The sequence below is a fragment of the Schistocerca piceifrons genome, chromosome 4 (genome assembly GCF_021461385.2).
Source record: "Schistocerca piceifrons isolate TAMUIC-IGC-003096 chromosome 4, iqSchPice1.1, whole genome shotgun sequence".
Classification (NCBI taxonomy): domain Eukaryota; kingdom Metazoa; phylum Arthropoda; class Insecta; order Orthoptera; family Acrididae; genus Schistocerca; species Schistocerca piceifrons.
This window is the reverse complement of record NC_060141.1, coordinates 429,351,503-429,367,128: the sequence shown is the minus strand read 5'-3', so window position 1 is coordinate 429,367,128 and position 15,626 is coordinate 429,351,503. Positions and strand designations below refer to the sequence as shown.

General features: G+C 43.5%; 1 protein-coding gene across 1 annotated transcript in view; it reads left to right on the top strand.

The window, feature by feature from the left end:
• Positions 1 to 15,626, top strand: part of LOC124795896 — a 164,038-nt gene that overhangs the window by 122,151 nt on the left and 26,261 nt on the right. Inside the window, exon 3 of the mRNA XM_047259976.1 lies at positions 1,549 to 1,715. Within this exon, the coding sequence (XP_047115932.1) occupies positions 1,549 to 1,715 (167 nt within the window). The remainder of the gene's footprint in view (positions 1 to 1,548; positions 1,716 to 15,626) is intronic.

Genomic DNA, 15,626 nt, shown 5'->3' with positions numbered 1-15,626 from the left:
GCGATACAGTCTGGAGCCGCGCAACCGCTACAGTCGCAGGTTCGAATACTGCCTCGGGCATGGCAGTGTGTGATGTCCTTGGGTTGGTTAGGTTTAAGTAGTTCTAAGTTCTAGGAGACCGATGACCTCAGCAGTTAAGTCCCATAGTGCTCAGAGCCATTTGAACCATTTGACCTCAGTTCTCTCCTCCTTGGTCAAAGCAATTTTCTGTTGCCTGCAACAAAAACGTGTTGTCACTTTTGAACCATAACTACTACTTCGAATGTGTTTACAGTAATGAAGTTGTCAGAAACTGCTAATATTTGATATATCATACGACCCCCTTTCCACGTAAAAGAATTGACTTGGATTCAAGAAGGCCGATGTCAAGTTGGCGTCCATGTTCGGTAAGATAGGTTACTGGAATACTCAGATTTCCCCATTCCTTCAGGGTTTTTGACGTAACAGGGTGTACTGCAACTTTTGACTCACCCTGTAATTTTATATATATTTATGTAAGAGTGGAGTACATAAAATTACGTGTAATTGTGGCACATTCTGTATAGGTCAGTCTGGCAGGGCAATAAGTACCCGCTTGAAGGGACAGCACAGAAGTTGGAAACTTGGAAGAGGAGACTCTACTTCTGCAGACCACTTGCTTAAAAAAGGCCATAGTTACAAGATGAAATATGAAACATTACATCATATCCATAAAGGAAGGGCGATGAACTATCTTGAAATAATGTAAATTAATGAACACATGTCCATCAAACCAAACTTAGTACTGAATGGCCAGACACAGTCCCCTTACTCGCCACTTCTAACTGCAGATACTACTCACAATCCCATCCAGGCCATGTTGTAAATTACCCATCTTACTCACATGCCCCAGTTCATTTATTCCAGTGTTTCTCTCGCTGTCATAAAAAATTTTACTTCGTATAATCACAGCAGCTTCACTCACCTGCTAGCTTATGTGGTTTTTTTTGTAATATAGAAACTATTAAAGAGAGGATTATTTTGTTCGGCCATATCTTTGGAATATGTCTTCAAAGTTTATTGTTCACTTAATTTCTTCTACGTACAGCTGTTGTAATTTGTCTATAGTTCATTAATTAATGTGTCACATATTTTATTTTAGTTAAATAATCTTGCTTCGAATTTACACTGAAATAATCTCTCTTGTTTTATTCCTAATTCGAACACTAACATTTTTCGTCTGTGGAAACGGAGAAACTCTGTACATGCACTAGTTTAAAATCTTTCATGCAACAGAATTTCACTGCACCACATACTTGTTTTTTTACCGGAAAATGGCGTAACAGCCGAAAACCGGTTCGTGTAACAAATAATAAACAGTGTAGAATATTGCACCAGTGTTGTGTGTGTTTGATTCATAATATTTGAAATATTCTACCAAGAACCGACAGAACAATCAATAAATGCAATTTTAATAGTGTACAGTTGACTGCAACGATAAAGACAGTAACTGTGACACACGGCCTGCAGCCACTTTTAGGGCGCGGGCCACATAGAAAACGGCGACTAATAGGTAAACACACATTTCAGAGCTGGACCCGCAGCGGCCACGGGCGTACCGGTCGCGTCGGCTGGCGTGCGCGCTCTCCGGCCTGGAGCTGCTGCTGGGGCTGTCGGTCTGCATGCTCGCCCTCTGGCTGCTGCTGTGGGCGCCGCGCATGCGCACGCGGGACGTGCCCTACTGGAGCGGCGCGCCGGTGAGCGTTACATCAAGTCTCCTCTCTTACACGAACGCGTACTTTCTGTGTCCCAAAGAACAGACTCCTCGCCGAATCCGCAGCTGTGACACATATTATACAGGGTGTTACAAAAAGGTACGGCCAAGCTTTCAGGAAACATTCCTCACACACAAAGAAAGAAAATATGTTATGTGGACATGTGTCCGGAAACGCTTACTTTCCATGTTAGAGCTCATTTTATTACTTCTCTTCAAATCACATTAATCATAGAATGGAAACACACAGCAACAGAACGTACCAGCGTGACTTCAAACACTTTGTTACAGGAAATGTTCAAAATGTCCTCCGTTAGCGAGGATACATGCATCCACCCTCCGTCGCATGGAATCCCTGATGCGCTGATGCAGCCCTGGAGAATGGCGTATTGTATTACAGCCGTCCACAATACGAGCACGAAGAGTCTCTACATTTGGTACCGGGGTTGCGTAGACAAGAGCTTTCAAATGCCCCCATGAATGAAAGTCAAGAGGGTTGAGGTCAGGAGAGCGTGGAGGCCATGCAATTGATCCGCCTCTACCAATCCATCGGTCACCGAATCTGTTGTTGAGAAGCGTGCGAACACTTCTACTGAAATGTGCAGGAGCTACATCGTGCATGAACCACATGTTGTGTCGTACTTGTAAAGGCACATGTTCTAGCAGCACAGGTAGAGTATCCCGTATGAAATCATGATAACGTGCTCCATTGAGCGTAGGTGGAAGAACATGGGGCCCAATCAAGACATCACCAACAATGCGTGCCCAAACGTTCACAGAAAATCTGTGTTGATGACGTGATTGCACAATTGCGTGCGGATTCTCGTCAGACCACACATGTTGATTGTGAAAATTTTACAAAGTGATCACGTTGGAATGAAGCCTCATCTGTAAAGAGAACATTTGCACTGAAATGAGGATTGACACATTGTTGGATGAGCCATTCGCAGATATGTACCCGTGGAGGCCAATCAGCTGCTGATAGTGCTTGCACACGCTGTACATGGTACGGAAACAACTGGTTCTCCCGTAGCACTCTCCATACAGTGACGTGGTCAAAGTTACCCTGTACAGCAGCAATTTCTCTGACGCTGAATTGCCTCGTCCATTGCAGGTGTCCTCGTCGTTCTCGGTCTTCCCCAGTCGCGAGTCATAGGCTGGAATGTTCCGTGCTCTCTAAGACGCCGATCAATTGCTTCGAACGTCTTCCTGTCGGGACACCTTCGTTCTGGAAATCTGTCTCCATACAAACGTACCGCGCCACGGCTATTGCCCCGTGCTAATCCATACATCAAATGGGCATCTGCCAACTCCGCATTTGTAAACATTGCACTGACTGCAAAACCACGTTCGTGATGAACACTAACCTGTTGATGCTACGTACTGATGTGCTTGATGCTAGTACTGTAGAGCAATGAGTCGCATGTCAACACAAGCACCGAAGTCAACATTACCTTCCTTCAATTGGGCCAACTGGCGGTGAATCGAGGAAGTACATACTGACGAAACTAAAATGAGCTCTAACATGGAAATTAAGCGCTTTTCTTTATTTGTGTGTGAGGAATGTTTCCTGAAAGTTTGGCCTTACCTTTTTGTAACACCCTGTATAAGTTGAAGGTGGAGGGAGGAGAAACAAAAGGAAAGGGACGGAACTATTGATGTCAGCTGCGTCGGGCCTTTATGTGGAATCATCGGAGGTGAGTGAAAATCTGTGCTGGACCGGGATTCGAACCTGGGATGTCCTGCTTACTAGCCGTTACATTAACCTCTGCACCACCTGGACACAGTATTTATCGCAATTGCGCGGACTATGTCGGCATGCCTTTCGGCTGACCCACATTCCCACCTAGCGCCACCTATCCACACTCCCCGTCGGTGTCTTCCATGCTCGCTACTCCGAGATTCCCGCAGGAGGTCGAACGTAGATGTACATCCGCACTGAAGGCGGTGGATTAATTGCACATCGAGGAAAGTCAATTATATGAATGCATGGAGAATGTCTGAAAGAACAGACACCATGCATTCATATAACTGATTCGCCTGCACGAGTCCACCAACTCCAGAGTGGATGCGCAAGTAGTGAGCACAGAGAACACGGACAGGGACTGCAGATATGCCGAGAGGCGTGCCGAGATAGTCCGCACAATTGCAATAATCGCTGTGTCTGGGTGGTGCAGTGGTTAACGCAACTGCCTAGTAAGCAGGAGGTTCGAGGTTCTAATCCCGGTCCAGCACAGATTTTCGCTCGTAACCGCTGATTCTGCATAAAGTCCCCATGCAGCTGACATCAGTAGCTCCTTCTCTTTCCTTTCCTTTCTCCCCTCCCCCCCCCCCCCCCTCCACCTACAATCTGCATAAAATCTCTCCATTTCACACAAACAGACATAAACATTGTGGGACGGATACAATACCGTGATTATCGGCCACGGGCGTAAACAAACGAGAACTGAAGCCACCCGACGGGAGAGGATCGGTGCGGAGGAACAAATCCTGCCTCCATCTCGCAGAACTGGCAGTCTATACTAGAGTTGCCACGTCCAATTTTCAGAAAATCTGGACTTATAGGCTAGTGGTCTAAAACTTCGGCGGAACAAGGACACAAGAGTCGGGACACAGACGAAAATTTTCAGTCAGTGTATAATTACTTTCTTATAACACAGAGTGTAGAAACAATACCACACTTGGCATTAGCCATGCGATTCCTCATTTCAGTTTGAGCCAAAAGTGTATCTAGCAAAAACTAGTCCCACCAATAGCTCTGGCAATGCTGTAACTGCGTGCAACGTGACCAAGAACAGCTAGCATGAACTCTGCGCTGTACCAGATCTTTCCTATTAGCTCAGTGAGACGACAATGCCGTGGGGAACGGATATCCAGAATCGCCAAGGTTTGAGTAGGGTTCGCGACTAACTTTTTTTCAGTTAAAGCATCAAACTGTACCCGATTTACACATTCACAATGTGGTATCTTGTACATTTCTTTCTTTCTGTTACTGTTACCTTTATTTAAACATTAAGACGAAACACAAGCAGCCGGCCGGAGTGGCCGTGCGGTTCTAGGCGCTACAGTCTGGAACCGAGCGACCGCTACGGTCGTAGATTCGAATCCTGCCTCGGGCATGGATGTGTGTGATGTCCTTAGGTTAGTTAGGTTTAATTAGTTTTAAGTTCTAGGCGACTGATGACCTCAGAAGTTAAGTCGCATAGTGCTCAGAGCCATTTGAACCATTTTTTTTTTTTTTTTTTTTTTTAACACGAGCTTCTTATAGACGTAAAGGACAATTTTGTTTGTCCATGACACAAATAAAGCCAATAGAAAATAACTGTTGATGCAGTAACATTGACGGTATCCAATGAGGTACTAAAAACAGAATAGGTAGATCCTATGCAACACACCTGCATCCACCATTGCCAAAGTGGCATGCGCATGAGCTATAGGTCGTGGACATCTACGGGTGGAGTCAGTGGCGGCTGCTAAGTAAGAGCACAAAAGCACGTGAACATCCTAACTTTCGACACCTTGCGGATTTATTGGTTATTTTTCTCTGAATGCTGTTAAACATAACATAGATGCTGCAATCTGAAAGATACGGCACTTAAATCTACAGTGCTGCTGCTATTCTAGACTCTAAGAAACTTGAGATCAGGGTCGCGTGCACTTCATTTGTGCACGTTTAAAGCAGCTTTTGCGCATTCGCGACTTGCGTGACATAATTGACTTATGAGCCAAATACGTACTGATTTGAAACTCCCTGGCAGATTGAAACTGTGTGCCGAACCGAGATTGTAACTTGGGAACTTTGCCTTTCGCGGGCATGTGCTCTACCACGTACTGATTTGATCAACAATGTTAACGATTCACGGTGTGCACAACTACAAGCTTATGTCAGTGCCACCTGGTGGTAGCACAGTGTGGCAGACTTTTATCCCCATTTGCTCGGCCTAAATACTGCTAGGTGACAGCAGATATGCTAATTCACTCACTATGTACGGCAGAAAAATTAGATAGGATGTCAGCATATGTTATAGTTGTACTGACAGTAAACCTATTTCGTGAGTTTCCGAATGAGTTATAGTAGTTATGAATTTTATCGTACAGTAATCCATTCTGGCGCTGAGAATCATAAGGACCTAAAATGCATCGCCATCGATGGTGAGACTAAAGCACTTATTCATGCTTCTGAAATCTGTTAATATAGTGAGTTAGGCTTACCTGTGCTGTAGGCCCACATTGTGCACTGTGTGATTAAAAGTATCCGGACCCGTGGCTGAAAATGACAAGTTCATGGCCCCCTCCATTGGTAATGCTGAAATTCAATATAGTGTTGGCCGACACTTAGCTTTGATGACAGCTTCCACTCTCGCAGACATATGTTCAATCAGATGCTGAAAGGTTTCTTGGGGAATTCTTAAATTTATATCATAGATACAAAAACATCTATAGGAAAGTGCTGATTGCTCCAAAAAAGTCATTTAATGACAAAATAATATATACTGCAGAGAATAAAAGCAAAGCAGTCTGGGATGTTATAAAAAAGGAAGCAGGGAGAGGCAAACAAACGCAGAATAACATACTGCTAAGGGAGGGGGATAAAGTAAATAAATGATCCACAGCACTTAGCAAACTATTCCTTGGGCGCATCACCGCAGATGTCCTTGACCTCATTGGCAGTGACCACGCTCCTGTTCTCTTCACTATCTCTAATGGTCGCCATCCCCACAATGCTCCTCGCCCCGACATCCCTCCTAAACTTGTCCATGATTACTCCCGTGCCAACTGGGATGCCTACCGGACTCCATTCACACCCAGGTTGACGGCCACGGCCTTACCCTCCAAACTCCTGATGACATCTCTCGCACTGCTGCCTTCCTGTACCAGACATTGTCTGACGCCGTTGCCACCCATATCCTCACCAAAGCCATCTACCCTCACCGCCCCACCCTGCCTCCACAGGCTGTCCTTCTCCTTCGAGAGTCCCGCCGCCTCTACCTCTCTTTTCTCTGCACTCGTGACCGGGATACACTTACCCGCCACCTGCAATTACGACGACACATCCGCAACCTGCTTACTGCGAAGAAACGCAGTGCCTGGCGCCAAACATGTACACAACTCAACACCACGCTCCCCATCAACTCTTCCAAGTATTGGTCTGCTTTCCACTGCCTTACTGGGAACTGCCCCACCCCCCAGTACCCTCTCCTCCTTGATGACCGTCCCTTTCCTGACAACCTCAGTAAGGCCAACCACTTTGCCTCTCACCTCTCCAATGTTTCTTCCATCCCAGATGATCCCCACTTTGATTATTCCCTCTTCCCTGATGTCATGGACCGTACGAATACCTCTGTTCCTCCCCTTGCTCCTAGCTTCCAGTACTTGGGCCACACACCACCATCTGAACTTAAAATTCCCATCACTCCACAGGACATCAGCCTCACACTCCGCACTAAATGCAACACTGCTCCTGGGCACGACTGCATTACCTACCACCACCTCAAACACTGCGCTCCCTCCTTCCTTCCAGTTCTTGCCACCCTCTACAATGTCATCCTTGCCACTGGCTTCTATCCCAACCTGTGGAAACCTCCCGTATCCCGATGTTCTCCAAACCCAACAAGCCTCTATCTGATGCCTCTTCCTATCGCCCTATCTGTCTCACATCGGTGTTCAGCAAGCTCTTGGAATCCATCCTTTCCCAGCGCATCCATCACCACCTCCACCAAAACCACCTCCTCCCCGACACCCAGTGTGGCTTTCGACCTCCCTTCTCTGCCAATGGCCAACTCCTCCGACTCACTCATCTCCTCCCCCTCCAGCTTAATTCCCATCGCTCAGCCATTTTTGTCTCCCTCGACCTCAAAAAGGCCTACGACCGTGTCTGGCATCCCGGTCTCCTGTTTAAACTCCAAACCTATGCCCTTCGTGTCAAATACATCCGTCTGATGGCCTCCTTCCTCTCCCACCGACTCTCCTATGTTACCATCCATAATGCCAATTCCCACACCTTCTACCACTCTGCAAGTGTGCCCCAGGGCTCTGTCCTCTCCCCTCTCCTCTCCCTCCTGTACACGGCAGATATGCCCCAACCCCCTCCCCCCCTCCAGTACACCTCTTGCAATATGCCAATGACACCGCGTTCCTCGCCCTCACTCCTACCCTCCAACAGTCCCAACGCCTTCTCCAGAATCACCTTGACCTTTTTGCCACATGGTGTAACCAGTGGCTCCTGAAAATCAGTCCTTCCAAGACCCAGGCAATCATCGCAGGTCGTACCACTTGCTCCTTCCGGCTCCTGGATTTCTCCCTTACCGTCTGTGCCCGTCCTGTCTGCCTCACCCCCAACCTCACCTACCTTAGCCTCACCAATGACCGTCACCTCCCCTGGATCCCTCATCTCCGCTCCATCCAATCCAAAGCCCACAACCACCTCCTCAAACTCCTCTCTGGCCGGACATGGGGGTTGCACCCCTCAACCATCCTCCACACCTACAAACCCTTAATCCATCCCATCCTCTGTTATGCCAGTCCCACCTGGATATCTGCCCCCCCAAATTCTATAAGTCCCTCCAGATCCTTGAGCGTCATGCACACCGCCTCGCCTTCCGTATACTCCTCCTGTCCCCCATGCGGATCCTCTATGAGCTCATTCCTTTCCCTCACCTGCCCCTATTCCTCGAACATATCCACATACTCTACACCTCCCGCCGCCTTGATCCCCCTCAACCCCTGGTTGCTCCTCTCCCATCCCCGCACCCTGCCACGTCTTCACTGTTGTGTCCCCCCTACCCTCCATCTCTACACCCTTCATCTCCTTTCCCAAGGTGGCTTCCATCAACTCCCCCTCCCAGATGATGCCCTCTCTCCCTCCATTTATCCCTCCTATCAACTCTGATCCTCACTCCCCCTCCTTTCCTCTGTCCTTTTCCCGGGCTCCCTCTCCCTCCCTTCCATCCTCTTTTTTTTCCCCACCTATCCTCTTTCTGCCTCCCTTCTCTCCTCGGAGTCCTTTTACATTTCCCTCCTCTGCCTTTTCCCATTCCCTCTCGTGTCTGCCCTGCCCCTCTCCCCCCTTATGAGTCCTCTCCCTCCTTTGTCCCCCACTTTCGTTTTTTCCCTCTCCTCCCTCCTTGTTTTCCCCCTCATCTGGCCAGGTCCCCCCCCCCCCCCCCCATCTGCCCTTGGCTAGCGAGTGTCATCTTTGTGCTGACGTTTTCGTGCAGTGTTTTACAGTGAGTGTTCAGTGTTGCGTGTCTTTTGGGAAGTGTTGCGAACGGCCACCATACTGTCGCTGGGGGTGATTTTTTATCTCTTGCGAACAGAAACCAGACTGTACCCACGTTTTTTTAATTGTGTGTCTACTATGTTACTTGTCTGATTCCTGTGTATTTTATTAGCATTGCCAACCCCTTTGCTTTATGTTTTAACTTTCCACAGTTTTCCGAAGTTTTGCAATTTAAGTCACCGTTTTATCGCCTGCTTTTATTGTTTCTTTTCTTCTTACGTTTTTAAAAAGTCTGTAGGCTGTAGAGCAGTGTACTAAGCTGTTGCCAGCCCGCCCCCTTCGGGGGAAATCGAAATTCAATAAAGGAAAAAAAAAAATAGCAAACTATGTAAACGAGCATTTTTCAAGTATTGCAGATAAGTTACAGCAAAAATTCCCCCAAACAAATATAATATCTGTAAATAATGTTGCACTAAATACAACGATGTTACTTCCAACCATAGAGAATGAGGTCAGTAAAGCAATTCAAAAACTAAAAAATAAAAAATCAGTAGGCTTAGATGAAGTACCAATGTGTGTACTGAAACAATGCATAGGGATTATACAAGGCCCCGTAACAAATATGATAAATGAATCCTTCGCATCAGGGACATTTTCAGAGCAGTTAAAACAGGCAAGAGTTGTACCTTTACTTAAGAAAGGTAATGCAGAAGACATAGAAAATTACCAGTCCATTTCCCTGCTGTCAGCTTTCTCAAAAATAATAGAAGCAATTATGAAAGACAGAGTAATGAATTACCTAAATAAATACAATCATTTAAGCAAATCACGGTTTGGTTTTCGAAGTGCCAAAAATACAGAGTCAGCCACAGTAGAATTCACAAAAGTTGTACTTGATGCTCTTGATAAAGATGAGTGTGTCACAGGCATATTTTTGGATCTTTCTAAGGCGTTTGATACAGTTGACCACAAGATTCTATTAAATAAATTAGAAGCATTAGGAATACGAGGGGTAGCTAATGACTGGTTTCGATCATACCTAACAGGTAGGGTACCAAAAGTAGAGATAACACATACTTCAAATAGATCTAAACATTTAGTAAAACACTTATCAGAATCAAAATACACTAACATGGGGGTTCCGGAAGGTAGCATATTAGAACCAATACTGTTCCTGATATACATCAATGACTATCCCAATAGTGTTACTCATGGTGAAAAAATTCTCTTCGCTCATGACAGCAATATTATAGTCACTGGGAAAACAAGAGAACTCCTTGCCAAGAAAGCAAATGAAACTCTCAACGAAGTTTATGATTGGTCAATAACTAACAAAGTGACATTGAACATAAAGGAAACTAATGCCATGAATTTCAGTTTGAAGAGGAAAAATGACAATTTTAAATTAAATGCAGATGGCACCTCTATAGACTGTGTAACAAATGCAAAATTTCTAGGAATGAATATTGATTCTCAGTTGAAGTGGTGTGAACACACAAAGGAACTTGCAAACAGAATGTCATCAGCATGTTATGCCCTTGGAATCCTATCATCAGTGTGTAACATACAGTGTCTTTTAGTTACATATTATTCAAATGTACACTCAATTCATAGCTATGGAATTCTTTTTTGGGGAACAAATGCACAAAATATGAACACACAATTTTCAAACTCCAGAAAAGAGCCATAAGAATAATAACCAAAAACACTAGTCGAGCTCATTGGAAAGATTGGTTCAGAACACTGGGGATTTTAACTGCTCCACATGAATACATTTACCAGTCAGCTGTACACATCAAAAATAAGATTGGTAATTACTGCACAAACAGCTCTGTCCATGACCATGCAACAAGAGATAGACTCAACTTACATTTACCAAGAAAAAATAAACATAAAAATCAAAACAGCATTTTCTACCAAGGAATAAAACTGTACAATAAACTACCAAAAGAGATTAAAGAAGTTTCCAAAATACACTTATTTAAAAAGGCAGCTAAAAAGTACTTGTTATGCAATACGTTTTATACATTGAAGGATTACTTAGCTAAACCAGAGTAGGGGTTTGATAAAAAATGTTATACAAATAAATAATAATAATAATGATTATAAAACATTCCACGTAACGCCTTCACTTTGTTTCTTTCCTTCTTTTTTTCCTTTCTAGAAATACTCACCCCCAAGCTATGCGTAGCACAATACTAACACCTCTTCCTCTTTCTGGGCTCATGAAACAACGTATGTATAGTGTGAGCAGTGACTGATAGTGAGATATGAGTGAACAATGTGGCATTACATTATTTAATAAGTTATTTATAAAAAAAGTATTGTATACCAAGAGTAAATCTAATGATTGTCTCTAACTAGAAGTCTGTAAATATATGTGTATACGAATTAGCTTATTTTAAATTGATCTAAATTTGTAAATACTTTGACATGTCCTATATCCTTGTAAAAAGAGATCTACAGATGAATAAAGCTACTACTACTACAGCCCATTCTTCACAGAGTGCTGCACTGAGGAGAGGTATCGCTGTAAGTCGGTGAGGCCTGGCACGAAGTCGGTGTTCCAAAACATGAAAAACACGACCACACCATAACACCACCACCTCCGAATTTTACTGTTGGAACTATACATGCTGGCAGATGACGTTCACCATGCATTCGTCATACCCACACCCTGCCACCAGATCGCCACATTGCGTACCGTGATTGATCACTCCACACAACGTTTTTCCGCTGCTCAATCATCCAATGTTTACGCTCCTTACACCAAGCGAGACGTTGTTTGGCGTTTACCGACGTGAGGTGTGGTTTATGAGCAGCTGATCGCCCATGAAATCCAAGTTTTCTCACCTCCAGCCTAACTGTAGTGGATCCTGATGCAGTTTGTAATTCCTGTGTGATGGTCTGGAAAGATGTCTGCCTATTACACGTTATGATCCTCTTCAACTGTCAATGGTCTCTGTCAGTCAACAGACGAGGTCAGCCTGCATGCTTTTTTGCTGTAATTGCCCCTTTACGTTTCCACTTCTATATCACATCGGAAACAGTGGACCTAGAGATGTTTAGGAGTGTGAAAATCTCGCATGCAGACGTATGACTCAAGTGATACAAATCATCTGACCACGTTCGAAGTCCATGAGTTCTGCAGGTCACCCCATTCTCTTCTCTCACGATGTCTAATGACTATTCAGGTTGCTGATATGGAGTACCTGGCAGTAGGTGGCAGCACAATGCACCTAATATGAAAAAAGTATGTTTTTTGGGGTGTCCGGATACTTTTGATCACATAGTGTATATATGAAAATTCACTAATAGCTGTATCATTGGCTTCTCTGATATTCGCTTAAATATGGTATTGATGGTGGTGTGCTTTAGGCCCTTATGGACCACAGCGCCTCATTTTTATACTAGTAAAGTCACCATGTTGGTGGACATTACTACTCGAGTTTAACCATTTTCACAAACGGCACTTTGTATCTTGAGTTGGTTGTTTACTGTGCGGGAATCGGCTTTTGTGGCAGTGTAAACATGAACTATGTTGAATCTATTGTAAATGCTAATAGAAAAGTAAAGCTGTAAGGATGGGTAGTGCTTGGGTAGCTTAGTCAGTAGAACACTTGCCGGCAAAAGGCATAGGTCCCTAGTTTGAGTCTCGATCCAGCACACAGCTTTAATCTGTCAGGAATTCTCATGTCGGTGCACACTACGCTGCAGAGTGAAAATCTCATTCTGGGAATAGAAAAGTAAATTACCAGGAGAAGTTAGCCGCAAAGGAACTCGGGCCTCCTAGAACAGGTTCTTTGCCACAGAGAGTGATGAAATCAAATAAGTGTGACTACAGGCGAACATTTAACAGAGAGGTGCACAGTTAACATAAGTAGTTGTGTGGGCGCAGCGTAAGAATATCTGATTTTCAGTCCGGAAGTAATTTCGTGAACTTATACATCTGTTAGGGATCTTGTACAGTTGTCCGAAGAAATGGAATCCCACAAAACAATTCTTACTTCTGTCAGATAAGTTATTATTATTATTATTATTATTATTATTATTATTGTTGTTGTTGTTGTTATGTCTAAACTAGTTGATAAGCATAACTGTTATACAGCAAATACTATTAATTTCACACTCTCAAATTTATTTGAATCTAAAAATTTGTGAACACCCACAATGTACACGGTGAGTATAATTGAAGCTAAACTTTCGAAACACTGTAGAAATAACACCACTAGTCAGAAGGAAGTCAAAATGCAACGTAATATTATCAGAGAAGAAGGAAAACGTATGGCAGAAGAAACAGAAATGGTGTGAAAACTGATCAATAGATGGCGCTGTATGTGTCAGAATACGTAAATGAGAACATCTGTCATGCGCACGACCCATTGAAGTTGTTATAAACATGCCGGGTACACGGCTTTTCCTCCTTTCGCGTATGCGACGTTCACCATGACTGTCTCAATCCAGGACCGCGCTCTGTTTGTAAAGCTATATCACAAGATTGATGACAATGCACACGTCGCTCAGCAGAAGTTCCGGACACTGAAGGGTTCGAAGAAAGGCGTTGGTCCGATGACTGCTGTGGTTCTGGAGAAAATGGTTTGGAAATTCGAAAAGACAGGTTCTTTGGTGTACAACCTGGTAGAGGGAGCAAACGGAATTGATTTGACGTCAGTGCAAGCAGTGGCCACAGCAACGCAGCAGGAGACGAGTGGTGGTGTGCAAACGTATAGTGCACAGAGAAATACCCGAACATTGGACATACCCGTCGTAAGCACGGTGTGTAAAATCCTATGAAACATCTTTCTTTGCTATCCAATTGAAATTACCCATGTGCACGAGTTGTTTCCTGTTGACCTGCCAGCAAGAGAGACCTTTGCTTTAGAATTTCTTCCTCGCATGGAAGTGGACAATGACTGGCCATGGAAGATTTTGTGGACAGATGAAGCCCACTTCCACCTGACAGAATACGTCAATACACAGAATTGTCGAATATGGACAACGGAAAATGCACACGCAAATCAGTCAGTACCACTTCATCCTGAAAAGGTCACTGTGTGGTGCGGGTATGCGGCATCATTTATCATAGGGCCATATTTTTTCGAAGAGATGGGTGCTTCCGGTCCTGTTACTTGTACCGTCACTGGTTAGTGTTTTTTGCGCAGCCACATCGTTCCGGCTCTCCAACAGCGTGGATGGGATCATTTTTATGCAAGATGGTGCACCTCCGCACATTACAAATCCAGTTAGCCCTAGGATGCATGGTGCCAAAAACACACATGAATGCATATGCAGGGCCTCCAAGGCCATGCCCTAATTTAAAATTTTTCTCTTTTCATATAATCATTCTTTGGAGTTAAATTTATTTCTGTAAAATTTATTGTCGTATTGAAAGATTCCTAAGATACAGTAACAGGATCTGGTGGGCCCGATTAACATTTTATTAATTTCTTAAGAAAACTGTAACAGTGAATTTTTATTACTTACGCCCATTTACATACATCATATACAAATAATTTTATTAATTCACTTATAAGTTGCAGTTTACATTTTATAACATTTATTACAACCAATTTCTTCATTTAAAACATACTCATTATTCACAATATTATGTATATAGGCAATATTTTGACAAAAAGTTATTATTCATTGTTCACAAAAAATTGCATTTTTCTTAGTTTTCAACATGTGACAAACAAGGAGCACAAAGAATGCCACTATGTTCCTTACAAATGTTGGTTTTACATTTAATGCATGTCATAGCACTTTTCCTGTGTTTATTATATGGACAATAATTGCATCTTCTTCTTTTTTCCTGAAACAGGTAGTTGGTTCGGCAATATGACATCTTTTTGAACACCACATCTTTACATGGTACATTAGGGATCTGAATACGAAGTTCCATTAGTGGTCTTACTATTTGCTCTGCTAAATCTCTTACAAACAAACGCCTTTTACCACTTCTTCCACTACGGTATGTCAGATGTTGTGTGGAAAATAAAATTTCACTGTTCATTGCTGCGACGTCCATCATATTCATCCATAATGCAAATGGCCATCTTCTTGTTTGTCTCTTGCAAGTGTAATAATTAATTTTGTGGTCCATTTGGTCTACTCCACCCTACGTGGTGTTATAGAACTTTATTATATCTGGTTTTTTTTTTTTGCATGAGTTTCATCAATGTTTCTGTCATGATGCATTGTGCTAATGAGAACTACAGACTTTTTCTTTTTAGGAACATAACTCACCATTGTAATTTCACCTCTAAATGCAAACAAAGAGAAATGAATCGCTCTTGAGGCAGATGGTTTCATCTCATTAGGAATTTCTGGTTTATTTTGTTTGATTGTTCCCACCACTGTAATTTGCTTCTGGGGCATCTCTTCTGCCAGCTGCACACTAGTAAAGAAATTTTCAACAGTAATATTTTTTGATGATCCTTCATTGCTTTTAGCAAGATCTTTCACCACATTCAATCCAAGATTTTTCTGAATAGGTTCATGGGGATTCCTTCCCATGTAAACAATTCTGTCTAAAGCAAATGCAGATGTATCATCACATAACCAAAATATTTTTATACCATACTTGGCTGGTTTAGAGGGCATACACTGGGTAAAGCTGCATCTTCCACGGAATGGGACTAGCTGTTCATCAACTGTGAGCGAATCATTGGGAAT